We start from the raw sequence: 12,986 nt of genomic DNA on the forward strand, positions 1-12,986 counted from the left end.
TGCCCCATCTACAGTAGCATCTTGGCTTGGCAGGGACGGGACGGCCTGGAAAACGATTCACAGCCCAGTGGCCTCCACCGCGTCATGATCCTTGCAGATCCGGAACAGGGCTGGCTCAGCTGGGTGCTCCTGCGCTTCGGCGCATTCTCCGTCACGGTCACCAACTCCAGACACGAGCATCGTTTTTAGATTGCATTCTGCAGACGACTTCGCAGCACGGCAGCCAAATCCAGCCCACGGACACCTCCAATCCCTACTTCAGCAAGCCTACTTTTAGGGCTCTATCCTGAAAGCGAGCGGGGCCCAGGCTCGCAACCATAATGTTGCTATAAACCGGCGGCCTCTCAGTGCTGTCAGCTACAGGGGGTGAGGCTGTAGGTGATCAACAGGAACAGAGACGGACGAAACGACGAGAACCTCTCCCAACACACGGCCAACAACTTCGTTTCCCGCAAGCACGGCATCGACGACTATCGCTCGAGACCCCTGCGGGGCCATGACAACAAAATGCAGCTCAGTCCTCTACAATCGCGGCTAGCGGCGTCTCTCGTCGCCTCCTGCCTGTTAATTCTGCTCTACCTTTTCCTGTTCCCACCAAACTTCGCCCTTGCCGCCGAGCTAAGGGAAGCGCTGCCCGTCGTCTTCGATCTCGATTTCCCCAACGGCCCGGCCTCGCGCAAATTCCTCGATCCGACATACGAGCCCGAGTTCCCGGCCTTCGACAGGAGTATCATCGGCCGGGCGCCCGCGGAAGTTACGTCGCTCACCAACAATGAGCCCATGCCTATGAACGTCGACATGGGAACGACGCAGCGGTTTGTGTTTGCGTTGCCTGCTGTGTCACGGCGAGGAGTGGAAGAGGACCGGTTAGAAGCAAGGGCGGACCAAAGTTTATCACGAGAGCGGAACGCTGGCGCTGGCGCCACGGAGCACGATGCGGTGAGTGTGAAGCAGGAACCAAGGCAGGCTAGGAGACAAGCCTTACGGACGGTATATATCTCGGCGAATACATGTCTGCAGCCACAGCCGATTGACCCGTCAAAAACATCCGTCGATCCGCCGCAGCTCACACTCATCGTCTCGACATCGGCCGAAAACCTTGTCGCGGACCCTGCAACCCAAGACATGACTGTCTTCAACGAGGGCGCCGTCATGTACAACCTGACGACGGACCGGGAAGTGTACATCGGAATACGCGCGCCGAATGTGTCAGAAGTGTTTTCGGGGACATACAACTTCCGAATCGCAGCGTCGACAGACGGCTTCTACTACAGCTATAACGAGCGGGACGACGCCGACTTGATTTGGGTTGACAGCGACTCACAGGGAGCCTTGCTAGTCACACACAATCTGACCGACAAGGCAGACCCGGTCGCAGAACAGCAAATCATGAGCACACAACCATATGTGATGTTTGCGCACAATCAGAAGGACCGCGCCATTAACGGACTTAAGCACTCATACTGCGGGCTGCTGAACTATGCACAAATAGCGGCGATCAAGGACGGCCGGCGGACGAGTCTGGTCAGGACAGGCATGACAAGGAGAGGGCCAGGAAACCTGCCGAAGCAGCAGTTTTTTTTCAGCGGCCTCAACTCCAGCTCCAAGTACATTGGTATCCTCGCAAAGGCTGGCGCAGATGGCGGCGCGCTGGGCAAGAGACAAAGCGCAGCGTTGAGGGGCACTCAGATATTCAAGGCAACGAACTTCACCACCAAATCAGGTAAGCCAACCCTCTCAAACCCTCATGCAAGAACTTCCCTACTCACCGCGACGATCATCAGACCACGGCAATTGCGCCCTGATTATCGACCTCGCCTTCTGCGACCAGATCGCCTACTCGGTTCCGAGCAACCCCAACTTTGGCAACTCGACGCAGCTGGCCCAGTTCTACGACGGCTACGCGGCGTCCATGTACGTCAACTTCAACAAGTCGCTCGCCCAGATCGCCTGCGAGGCGCCCTCGTCGCAGCGCTACTCGCTCACCCGTAACTGCACCGACTGCGCTGCCGCGTACAAGGACTGGCTGTGCTCCGTCACGATCCCCCGGTGCGAGGACTTCTCCAACCCGGCGCCGTACCTGCAGCCCCGCGCCGTGGGGCAGCCGTTCCCCGACGGCTCGGTCCTCGACGAGCAGGCGCTGGCGGAGGCGAGGGTGCAGAACACGACGGCGTACCGAGACAGCCGCAACCCGAGGATTGATGAGTTTGTCAGGCCCGGGCCGTACAAGGAACTTCTTCCGTGCGATGATTTGTGTTATAAGCTCGTGCAGAGCTGTCCGGCCAAGATGGGGTTCGGGTGTCCCGTGCCGGGACAGATTGGGTTTGAGGGGAACTATGCCAGGCATGATCCCGCGGTGGGGCTGACGTGTAATTTCCCTGGGTCGGCGCATGTCAAGTCTGGAGTGCGGAGAGCGGTCGTGGAGTGGGGGATGATTTATGCAGCGATGATTGTGGGCTTGCTGTTGGTGTTATGATGGTGATGGTGGTGGGCTGCTTATGGAGTTGGCATAGGAACGGGTATTCTGTTGGACGTGGCGTTGTGGTTTTGGTAGGCGATTTCATGTTGGTTTTTTGGGCTGGCCGGCACGATAGATTCTGTGGCTCAAGCGTACATCTCAGGACAGGAAGAGTCGCGGGATGCAACCGGCAACTCGACCAAGTTTGGATCATAGTAGTTTAAATTCTGTTCAAAGCAAGGGCGGTGGCTTCATCCAGAGAGTGAACGAAAACTCTTGTCAGACCATTCAGCAACATGGTGAAATATCTGTGTCGTCCTCCCCTTTCCTTGCCTCCCCTGGTTTGCGAAGAGTGTCTGAAGACTATCAACCCAGCTCTTTACAACCAACCTCCCGTAATAAGCTTATCCTAATTTGGAGGTCTCCTACCTGATATTTGAGTTAGCCTCCATCTTTTCAGCAGCTTTCCGCACTTGATTCCACTTGTTCTCGTCTCGAGACGTTGTCACAGCAATATACCAGTCGTTAGGGGCCTGGAGCAACAGCATGCTTGAGGGGATTATCACAGTGACTCCTGGACTATTGCGGGCCCCCCGCAGGGGAAGACCTTCTGCAGGCCATCTGCCGCAAGGTTCCCCTTTCATCCCAACCCTTCACCACCGGCCGGCCCTTTATAGGCTAGGGCCCACGCTCAGACTAGGACCACCTCCTCCCGATGGGTTTGACACCGAGTTAGCTCAACGACATTGGGAGGAGCTCTGGTTGGAACTTCAGCGACCAAAATTACCGGGTCCGGCTCCCGGTGAGGGAAGCAAAACGTACGGGCTCTTCGTAGCCAACTACGTCTCTTCGACCGGCGCGGGATTAGGGCTAGTTGGTGAGCTTTTGACGGTTCCCCATCGCCTTCTTACGTGCTTTTCTTTCCTTTTGCTTGCATTCCTCACCCCGCGTCTTCTTCCTCCATTTTTTTCATTTGCTTCGGTAACCTCCCTCTCTATTGTCACACCCCTTTACTTGCTCTTACCACGAGTCTTTTCAATGGGTTGTTGGAGGACTGAACAGTAGAGTTGTGTTGAGCACATTATTCTCGAACTTCGACATGTTCATCGTCTTGAAGCTACCGCGATATGAAACCCTTGCCTGCAAGCGCCCACCGTCACTTCGTCCCATGATCCGCCAGAGACTCCGCCCCCTGCCTCTATTTCCAGCGCCACCAAGACCCTCCGCCCTTCCCAGCCTCCTTATCCTCCCCGCCCTGACTCCTACTCAGAGTAGCACTTGCCGTCTCCTGAGCCGCCTGAGCAGCAGCCTGAGCAGCATGCAACGCCCTCGCCTGCGTTTCCAGCCTCCTGACCTCAGCTGTTCCTCCCCGTCATTCAAATCTGATCAGCCAACTGGTTTCGTGAAAAAGGACGGTGAGGACGATGAGCCTGAAATTTCCCTGATGGTGGAAATGATGGAAGTGAACCTGACAGCTGACAAGTCACTCACCCTGCCGCTCTTGCCTGATCTCGTCCGTTTCAAGCTTGGTCCAGCCAAAGTAGACGAGCTGGTAGACGAAGACGGCGAGGAGGGCGCACTTCGCCACGGGGCGGGTGAAGGTCTTGTAGAAGGCACCCTGTCGCGATGTATCAAATGCTATCATTAGTCTAAACATTTCTCGAGGTAGGTAACGAGAGGGTGGATATATGCCGGGTGAGTATGAGGGGCTAAGAGGTGAGATGAGGACGATGCAAGGAGGAATGATCCAGGTCTGGGGCGCAGTACCGTTGCTGACAGTTGCCGTTGTGATGGTTGGGAAGAGTTTAATCTCAACTGGTTTCGAGTGAGGGATAAGGTCGAGCGGGTTGCCCGGCCCAAAGGGGTCCTCTGGGGAGAGAGCATCGTACGAGTCGATTGCGATGGCGTGGGTCGTCAACCAACTTTGTGCTGTAGTGGGATTGATACGGATTCACCATGAATACATGGGCCGGGAACTGAAGCACATGCAATGGAAGTGGACTTTGATGAGCAGCGCCAAGCTTCCAGGTCCGCGATCAGTTCGGAAATGATTGGTCGCGCTTGCCTCTCGTGGCACCCCTGCCGTCGATTAATTGCCGCGCCTCGCCTGCCGGAACCAGCAAGGAACCCACTGCGGGCGACCCACTCCAGCTGCATGGGGTCTGTCAACGACACATGGCCAGAAGTCGATAGCTTGCAATCTGGCCGATTTCAGGGACGAACAGCTCAAACTCTCCTGATTTAAACCACTTCTTAGGGCTAGCGAAACCACAACTGGACGGCACGACCAAGTCACTCCTCAGGACTCCGAATTTTAACGTCACAACCGGCTTCGAATCTTACATTCCTCTTGATCGTCCGCGTCCACCAGGACCCGCCCCTGAACCTTCAATCCCTCCTCCCTCCACCCCCCGTCTACACATCATCACAATGGTACGCATGACGCCGTGACCCGCGCCTGCCGCTCTCCGCTGATAGTCTCGATCGCAGGCCCAGACACCGCAGCAAAGGAGGGCAAACCTCAAGTTCCAAAAGGAGCAAGAGGCGCGCATGGGCAAGTCGGAGGACCAGATCAAGAAGCGGGCCAAGGATGCGCCCAAGTCGCCCATCTCCCCACTCTGGCTCGGTATAACCTCCCTTCTTTCCCTTCTCCACTTAATTCTCGTCGCTGACTCGCTGGTCCTTCTGCTCCCAGTCCTCCTCGCGTTCGTCGTCTTTGGCGGGCTCTTCTTCGAGGTCATCTCACGCATCTTTTTCCGATGATTGCTGGGCTGGGAAAGTGATGGAGGGATAGACAAGGGAGTAAGGTCGTGGAAGAAAGGATTGGAGGAAAGAAACTATGCATGGATTGCCACGTGGCTAAACAGGAGATGGGAGCGCGCCACGAGACGGATGCCGGGTCCCCCTTACACCTGGTTGGATTCGGAAAGGGCGCGATGCCGTTGCATTGGCACACATGTACAATATCACCACCCGGGCCTTGGTTGGTATGAGGGTCTGACTTTTCTAGCGTATACCATTTCCCTCGCCCAACATCTACAGATGGCAGCGAAGCGGGGTTGAAGCTGTGTTTCCAGCTATAAAAATACGGGTATGCTGACTTGATACGGTTGCCATCAAGCTAACACGACAAAGTCTCCTGATTCAAGCGCCCAGGCCCTTCCGCTGACCACCCGCCCCGAACTTCATCTGGATGCCGGCATCGAACTGTTTCTCGAGCTCCTGCGAGACCTTGCCAATGTCGAGCCGCTTGCGTGGGCCGTTTTTGGCTTCGCCAGTGCTGGCAGCGGTGGCGCCGTGCTTCTTGGCCCCCAGGAGTCGCATGAACTTGCTTTGGCGTGAAGCGCCACCACCGAGGTTTTGGACGTTCCACCGCTCAGCGAGATCCGTGTCGGGGGCTTTGCTGGGAGCGGTCGCGGGGGTCTCCTGTTTTGACGTGTCTGTGAATGCGTCCGAAGCTTTGTCCCTCGTCTTTTGGCTGCCCGTTTTCTCCTTCTCTGCCTTCTTTTGCTTCTTCTTGGGTCGTGCTGCCTCTTGCTCGCCGGCGGCCTCGGTAGTTTTAGGCTCGGCCGGAGCGGCACTCACATCAGCTATCCCCACATCTCCATCCTGTTCCTTGTGCTTGCGCTTCTCCTTCTTCTTTTCCTTCTTCTCGGACGGGCGCTCCTCCGCGGCGGGTTTGACAGCTGGTGTCTCAATTGACTCGGCAGCCTCCTGGAGCTTCTTCGCCTTCTTCTTGCTCTTCTTCTCCCCTCCAGCATTGTCGGCGCTCGGCTTCTCCGCCTCCTCGGCTCTGACTCCCTCGTGCGCAACTCGCTCCTCCTCTGGCTCGGCCCCCTTAGCATCCTTCTTTTTCTTCTTGTCCTTGTGCTTCCCTGACTTTCCATCCACATCAGATATGCCCTCCTCCTCCTCCTCCTTCTTCTTCTTAGGGGGCTCGGCTTCATCCAGCTTCCTCACTCCCTCAACCTTGATTGGAGTGTCGGCCTCAGCTGTCACATCGACCGCCTCCCGCTTGCGCTTTCCATCCTCCTTCTTTTCCTTCTTGAGTTTCTTCTCGTCGCTTCCAGGTTGCTCCTCGGTCTTCACCACCGAATCCCCGGCGGCTGGGGCAGCCGAGCCGTCGTCCTCGGACTTTTTGGCCTTCTTCTTCTTCTTCTTCTTCTTCTTCTTGTCCTTAATGCTTGAGCCTGCGGCCATCGTGGCAACAGCAACGTCTTCCTTGGCCTCTTTAGTCTTCTTCTTTGACTTGTCGCCCATGTCGTCGGTGAGCTGTGTGAATCGAGCTGAGAATTGTGGGTGAGATTGATGAGTTGAATGTGCTGAGTGGAAGTGCTAATGGCCGACGGATATACTAGACATTGAAGTTGGGCTTCTTGCTTCAATCGGATTCCAGCCGAGTGAAGTCGAGTGAAGCTACTATGGGAAGGTGCACTCAAGGAGTGACCGCGGAGGCCTTCAAGGTGACCGTATTGAAATGGTTATTTCAGACGAGATATCGGGGTATAATACATACCCTAACCCTTATCTAAGACAAACGCGCCGTGGTGGGTCTGGTGCGCCTTGTCTCAGCTGCACTCGCCTCGAGATTTCCTTGCAGACGTCATTGGGAGTTTCCGATTCGCTTCTTGACTCCAAGGCTTACAATCTTAGGTAACACATCTCACACCACTCACTCACTGAGTTCCCACCACTCACGGCAACCATGGCCGACCGACGTGACGGACAGGCGCGCCGTAGAGGCGATAGATCATACCATGACGGCAAGGACAGACGCCACGATTGGGATGAACCAAGAGACCGCGGCGACAGCAGACGGCACATCGGCGCGCGCGATCACGGTACAGACAGAGATAGAGATCGGGACCACCGACGGTATCGCTCGCGCTCTAGGGACCGAGCCGGCCGCCGGCGTTCTCGTTCACCCGGCCGCGAACGAGGCCACGACCGGCGCGATGCAGACAGGGACAGAGAGAGGGAGAGGGAAAGAGGACATCGGCGGCGGGAGGAGGATAAGGCGGAACCTCAACGAGAACGTGGCGACAGGAGCGCAAGAGGGGAGCCGGCGCGTCCTGAGCGAGGTATTTCTCACTCTACACTACCCGCTACCACAGCCGCTAACATCAGGGATGCGTCAGACAAGCCCAGCCACGGCGTGAACCGAGTCCGGGATGGCCGCACAGCAACAGAATTTCCCCGCCGCTCGGCAAGCCCCAACCGAGTTTTCGAGAGGGACACAGACGATCATCCCCAGCTTCCCACCCGCTCAAAACCGAGCAGCACCATTGCCCCTATTCCACCAGCACCCGTCTCGTTCAAGGTTAAGGGCCGCGACGGCAGCCACGGGCCCGAACCGCGACAGCAGTCCACCTCGAGCCGGGAAGACAGCCAAGAGCAGCAGCAGCGCAGCCTCGACGATGAAGAGCGGCGCCAATCTCGCGGCCGATTTGATTCGGAGCCCATGGACGAAGACGAGGAGGACGTCTTTGTTGAGGACGACGGGCTCAATGATATGGCGGCCATGATGGGATTCGGCGGGTTCGGGACAACAAAGGGAAAGAAGGTGCTAGGGAACAATGTTGGCGCGGCGAGGAAAGAGAAGAAGACAGAGTATCGGCAGTACATGAACCGTGTTGGTGGGTTCAATCGGCCGCTTAGTCCGACTAGGTAGTGAGTGTTCTTGTGGAGTCAGGCAAAAGAGAGGAATGGTGTTGGTATGATACCCGATATGTTATTCCACAATCAAAACTTCCCCAACTTGCTGCAGCTCGTACCGTAAGTTCAAAGCTTGACGGCCTGAGAGCAAGGGGGCCGCAACTCTGACGGGCCGACCCACTAGGGAGATCATATTACACCGAGTCAGCATAACGCAACTGCACTGGCAACCTGTCTGATATAAACTATCGGCCTAGGCCCAACCTCTGGTCCACTGTCTCTAACGAGAAAGGCCGATCTCATGCATTTCGGGATGCCCGAATAACCACACGGGCAAATACCATTTAGTGCTTGACCCATATCTCGATGCGAAGTCTTATGCCGACACTCAAACCTCATCCTCCTCCTCGTCGAAGTCATCCTCCCTGCCCATCTCGTACAGAATCCTGCCCCCTTCCCCGCCCCCAACCTCAACCTGCGCATCGAAGTAAGGCAGCACCACCCCCTCCCGATCCCGCCTCTGCTTCTCCGTCAATCCAAGGTTAAACGTCGCCTCCATCTCTTCACCGTGCTCCTCCCCACCGCCATCCACACCTCCACCCGCCTTCCTAAACGCAGGATGATCCCCCATGACCATCACTACGCCCCCCAAGGCCCCTTTCCCATTTGCCTGCCCCATCCCATTACTCGCAAGCACAAACCGCTCCGCCACGGCCCGCCCACTCCGCCGGCGCATCTCCATGTCCACCACCACCGCCGCATCCTCCTTACCCTCCCATCTACCCTGCCCCTCCTCCGAAACATCACCACCACCACCATCCTTCAACCCGACCAGCACGCCCTCCCTGCCCTCGCGCAAGCCCCATTCGGGCTCGGGCAGGCTGCGCTCCCGCGCGCGGCGGGCCGCGACGGCGTGGCCCAGCGCCGAGACGCGGAAGACGGTCGTGGCCAGGTGGGTTAGCAGCGTCAGCGGGGCCGGGGCGTACAACAACTCGGATGATAATGATGGTGGTGAAAGGGTGGGGACGTCGGTGTGGTAGACCGCCACGAGGGAGGTGAACGGGGTGGTGATGATGGAGGTGAAGAAGGCTGGGAGGAGGGTGGGGGATTGGGAGGCGAGGGTGTTGAGGGTGTCGAGCAGGATGAGTGTTTCTTGGGGAGCGGGGAGGGTTAGTTTTGGGTGATTTTGGTTATGTGAGATGTACCGGGGGGGTTGTGGTGAGAGCTTACTTTGAGGGGAGTCCTTGGTGGTGGTGGTGGTGGTGGCTCGGGAAGGGGTATTGTGTGAGGATATCTCTGCTGCGAGGGCCTTCAGGGATTTGCCTCGAGCTCTGATGAAGGCGTCGGCCGCGTCTGGCTTTTTGATCGTCTCGAAGGAGACGAAGACGATTTTTGCGCGCTCATTCTATGGTGGTGTGTGTGTGTCAGTGCCTGATTGAATTGGAAGCACACAGTAATGAGATTCAACCCACTTTGGCCCTCCTCATGAACTCGTCTGTAAGCGGCCGAGCCCCTTGCTCTAGGCTATCTAGTATAAGAGTGAGCGGGCTGGCGCTGTCCCGCATGTTGAGTAACTTCTCAAAGAGCAGCAAACTGTGAGCCCGCTTATGCGCCTGAGCCGACGGCGCCATGGCTAGGGTGTGATGATTATGGGGCTTCGAAGACGTCAATGTCAAGATGCCTTTCAATGGCGGTTGGTCAGAAGGAAGAAGATTGGGTGTGTGGTCACCACGTTAGATGAGTTGAGTCCCAGTGTTGATGAACAAGAGTGTGCTGGATCAATTCCCAATATTTTGTCGTGGTACGCCTCGATACTGTAATATTCAGCACAACCTCCCCCAGAAAGGCAGGCCATGCTGGAAGTTCAGATTGAACTTAGGGAGCAGACTTGATGCGCTGATTCTTCTAATTTATCTACAGAGTGCTACTAGCTCTAACAATTTTACTTTGTTGTCTCGATTCCTTAAAGAGTTGACGCCAGTTCGCAGCCGTATCGGCAAAAGGGGTATCTCTTACAATATACGCTAACACCAGGCTTGCCAGAATTCCATAACCACCCATCCCGCCAACAAATGCAATAGCCCATTTGCCTTTTGAATGCTCTTCTCAAATCATCCGGACTCGAAGCTCAAGTGACACGGCTTGAAATGAGAGGCCGGCAGAGTCCAGACTTCCGCAGCGCTGTCCCGATAACAATGGCCTCCTAGAGACTCCGCCGCGGTCGACGGCACTGCTCCAACTCGACAACCAGCTCCTTCTTTTTTCCTTCGATGGGATTGGACACCGACCTTGTACCGGAAGTATCCTTTTTCGTCTTTGCCAACCTTCGAAGCAGATACCTGCCGACCTGTGGGCCACGTCCTTTGACCGACTCTTGGCCCTCCGAAGAAGGCTTTTTCGGCGTGTCCGTAGTGGCCAAATCATCTGATTTCTAATCAGGCCGAGAGACAACGACGGACGTGGCTTCTCCTTGATCTCGTGAAGCTATGGACGAATTCATCCGGAGGATGATCGATGAATCGACGGGTTCGGGTCCCTTTGAGTTGCTCTGAGCAGCCTCAGTCGGGGACACTGGTGGGCCGGCCTCATTGTAGCTGTTTCCTTCGTGGATCCCCTTGTCGCCTCTCGCTGCGGGGTGTGCCGCTTGGGAGGATCGTCGAGAAGGGGATTTCGGCGTCGATGTTTTCGACTCGCCATCCTCAGCTTTCTCCTCGCGAGGTAACTCGACCTCCCATTCCTCCTCAAACTGCTCTCGGAGGAACTCGTCGAAACCGCCGCGCTTCTGCTTCTCGTGGGCAGTCCACGCCTGGCGTAGCCACTCTTCATCGTGGCGGCCGAGCTCAATGTTCTCACAGTACCGGGCACAATCATGCCGGAAGTTGTCGTCATTGCGGAGTGATACCGTGTCGGGGCGAGCATTGGCCGTCCCAGCATCCAGGATATGCGTCTCATCGGGAAACTTGGCGAGGACATCCCTCTTCTCCTCCGGAGTTAGGATATCCCAAGCGTCCGGATGCAGGAGGATCGCCTGAACTGAAGTTAGCATGCTGAGACATAGGAAAATGAGCAGAGCATGCATACTCTCAGATCGGCGTTTGCGAGTGGCGCCTTCGGGTCGGTATAGACAAACGGGGCTTCCCACTTCTTCTCATGTGCGGACTTCTTCTGCGCTGGCACGATACGCCGGGCCTTCTTGGCCGGAGCGGACGTGCGAGAAATGCTGGCTTTGCGCTTTTGGGTGCTGGATTGGCCGCCATCGTCAGAGTTGTGACAGGGCAAATCGTCTGCTGTGATATTCCCCTTGGGGCTGGCAGTTGGTTGATTCGCAATTACTTCTCTTGTCTCAGCCCTCAATTCCTGATGGTCGGCCGAGTATGGTACTCTATCACCGCTTTCGGCCGGACTGTGAATAGCCACGTCGATGACGCTCTCCGGAGGTGAGGAGAGCGGGCTGCTCCGCGGCTCGTCCGCCATGTTTGAATGCGGAATCTGTGTTCCAGTGAAGAAATGCTCGAAGATAACGAGTCAACTGAAGATAAATAGATCAAATAAATCCGCAGGCATAGACGACACATCTCACACGCACCACATTGCACACTGCTGCCCGTTGCGGAACCAGGCCAGTGATTGTGAATTGGAGCGAGGAGTCCAAAAGAGAGGAAAGGAGGAAGCTGTGCTTTAAGTATGTGTGTTCCTGTCTGAGCAGCTAATGTGTATTCAGCGTCTGAATAGGAATAGCAAAGCGGAGTATTAGCAATATCAGTGCGACACGAGGATGGGTGAAGCCCGGGTAGTTGCAGGTTGAGAGAACCTTGATGCGATTATAAGGCTGAAAGCATATGGACATTGCGGAGAAGCAGGATCCCTGTGCATCAGACCCTTGCTTACTTAGAATCTCCGAGTCTGGCCCACCCCACATCAACTACCCCCAGCCACACAATCTCTAACATATGGTTAACTAAGATGTCTAATTCGAAATAACAGGCTACCGGCATAATTGCTAGCAATGCAGATACATACAGATTGAAACTCCAGTTCCGGGTTTCAATATTTCGTACACCAACCCCTGGCTTTCTTGGCTGTGGCCAGCCGCCGGGGCATCGAGTCGATAAGCTGGTCGATCTGAGCCTGGTCAATGGCCCACCAACACTCCTTTAGACACCTAACGAATACAGCAATATCCAGTTGATTTTTCTTGAGCTCCCATATGTCAGGGTATTGTTTTTTCATTTTCCGTTTCAACGAGGCCCAAATGTGCTCAATTGGATTGAGATCTGGGCTGTGAACTGGCCAGTCTTCAAGGACCTCGATTACATGGTTGAGGAGCTACTCTGTCGAAGACGCTGAACTGTATACCCGAGCATTGTTCTGCTGAAAATGTCTTATGCCGTTATAAACAGGAAGGAGGCCTTGTCTAGTGCTTGTTGATAGCTCTAAGAGCTGTAACCTCCTTTCTGAGGAGGTTGATAGTCACGTTCCATGACAAGAATGTCGGTCCTCCCTCCTTTCCATATAGTTACCAGCCCAAATTATAATTGCTATGGTACCTTTCCTATAGGTCTTAGGATTGACAAAGTTCTTATCCCATTTTTGAAAAGGAAACCGAAAAACCTAGGTGGTTGGGCTGCTTATATTGTTCTGGCAGGTCGACTCATCCGTGAAGATCGACTTGATGTTGTTAGCCAAGTTCAAGCGTAGACTTCCAAGTCACTTATACGTAACAACACCTCAATATTCTCTAACGAAAGATAAGCAAACCCTTACCGAGTAGCAGCCACCTCTTTTGTCAATGGGATTCTCTACTACGAACGCCATTTACGCATTCGGTAGTGGCGGAGAACTTGGCGTATCGTCGAGCGAGAGATCCGAGTAT

General features: G+C 55.5%; 7 protein-coding genes across 7 annotated transcripts; 3 read left to right on the forward strand and 4 right to left on the reverse strand.

Moving 5' to 3' along the window:
* The first annotated feature begins 50 nt into the window (after nt 1–50).
* N657DRAFT_661727 (uncharacterized protein) lies at nt 51–2,743 on the forward strand. The gene is made up of 2 exons (XM_062795110.1): nt 51–1,723; nt 1,785–2,743. Exons 1-2 carry the CDS (start codon nt 508–510, stop codon nt 2,474–2,476), a joined length of 1,908 nt encoding a protein of 635 aa, XP_062651439.1. The 5' UTR covers nt 51–507; the 3' UTR covers nt 2,477–2,743.
* Nucleotides 2,744–3,738: 995 nt separating this feature from the next.
* N657DRAFT_641678 (uncharacterized protein) lies at nt 3,739–4,289 on the reverse strand (the record flags this gene model as incomplete). The annotated part of the gene is made up of 1 exon (XM_062792192.1): nt 3,739–4,289. A coding segment is annotated over exon 1 (158 nt), but the record flags the coding sequence as incomplete, so codon positions are not given.
* A 465-nt stretch (nt 4,290–4,754) lies between these two features.
* On the forward strand, nt 4,755–5,631 carry N657DRAFT_641679 (uncharacterized protein). Its single transcript, XM_062792193.1, has 3 exons — nt 4,755–4,891; nt 4,949–5,084; nt 5,154–5,631. Exons 1-3 carry the CDS (start codon nt 4,889–4,891, stop codon nt 5,219–5,221), a joined length of 207 nt encoding a protein of 68 aa, XP_062651441.1. The 5' UTR covers nt 4,755–4,888; the 3' UTR covers nt 5,222–5,631.
* Nucleotides 5,603–6,658, reverse strand: N657DRAFT_661728 (uncharacterized protein; the record flags this gene model as incomplete). The annotated part of the gene is made up of 1 exon (XM_062795111.1): nt 5,603–6,658. One exon carries the CDS (start codon nt 6,656–6,658, stop codon nt 5,603–5,605), a length of 1,056 nt encoding a protein of 351 aa, XP_062651442.1.
* A 421-nt stretch (nt 6,659–7,079) lies between these two features.
* N657DRAFT_687900 (uncharacterized protein) lies at nt 7,080–8,341 on the forward strand. The gene is made up of 2 exons (XM_062796909.1): nt 7,080–7,539; nt 7,597–8,341. Exons 1-2 carry the CDS (start codon nt 7,164–7,166, stop codon nt 8,127–8,129), a joined length of 909 nt encoding a protein of 302 aa, XP_062651443.1. The 5' UTR covers nt 7,080–7,163; the 3' UTR covers nt 8,130–8,341.
* Nucleotides 8,339–9,890, reverse strand: N657DRAFT_687901 (uncharacterized protein). The gene is made up of 3 exons (XM_062796910.1): nt 9,586–9,890; nt 9,344–9,518; nt 8,339–9,265 (listed from the first exon to the last, which is right to left on the reverse strand). The coding sequence occupies exons 1-3, from the start codon at nt 9,742–9,744 to the stop codon at nt 8,502–8,504; spliced, it is 1,098 nt and encodes a 365-aa protein (XP_062651444.1). The 5' UTR covers nt 9,745–9,890; the 3' UTR covers nt 8,339–8,501.
* A 933-nt stretch (nt 9,891–10,823) lies between these two features.
* On the reverse strand, nt 10,824–11,569 carry N657DRAFT_536414 (uncharacterized protein; the record flags this gene model as incomplete). Its single annotated transcript, XM_062787781.1, has 2 exons — nt 10,824–11,141; nt 11,195–11,569. Coding segments are annotated over 2 exons (693 nt in total), but the record flags the coding sequence as incomplete, so codon positions are not given.
* Nucleotides 11,570–12,986: the final 1,417 nt, after the last annotated feature.

Source organism: Parathielavia appendiculata (assembly GCF_033297405.1).
Source record: "Parathielavia appendiculata strain CBS 731.68 unplaced genomic scaffold N657scaffold_2, whole genome shotgun sequence".
Classification (NCBI taxonomy): Eukaryota; Fungi; Ascomycota; class Sordariomycetes; order Sordariales; family Chaetomiaceae; genus Parathielavia; species Parathielavia appendiculata.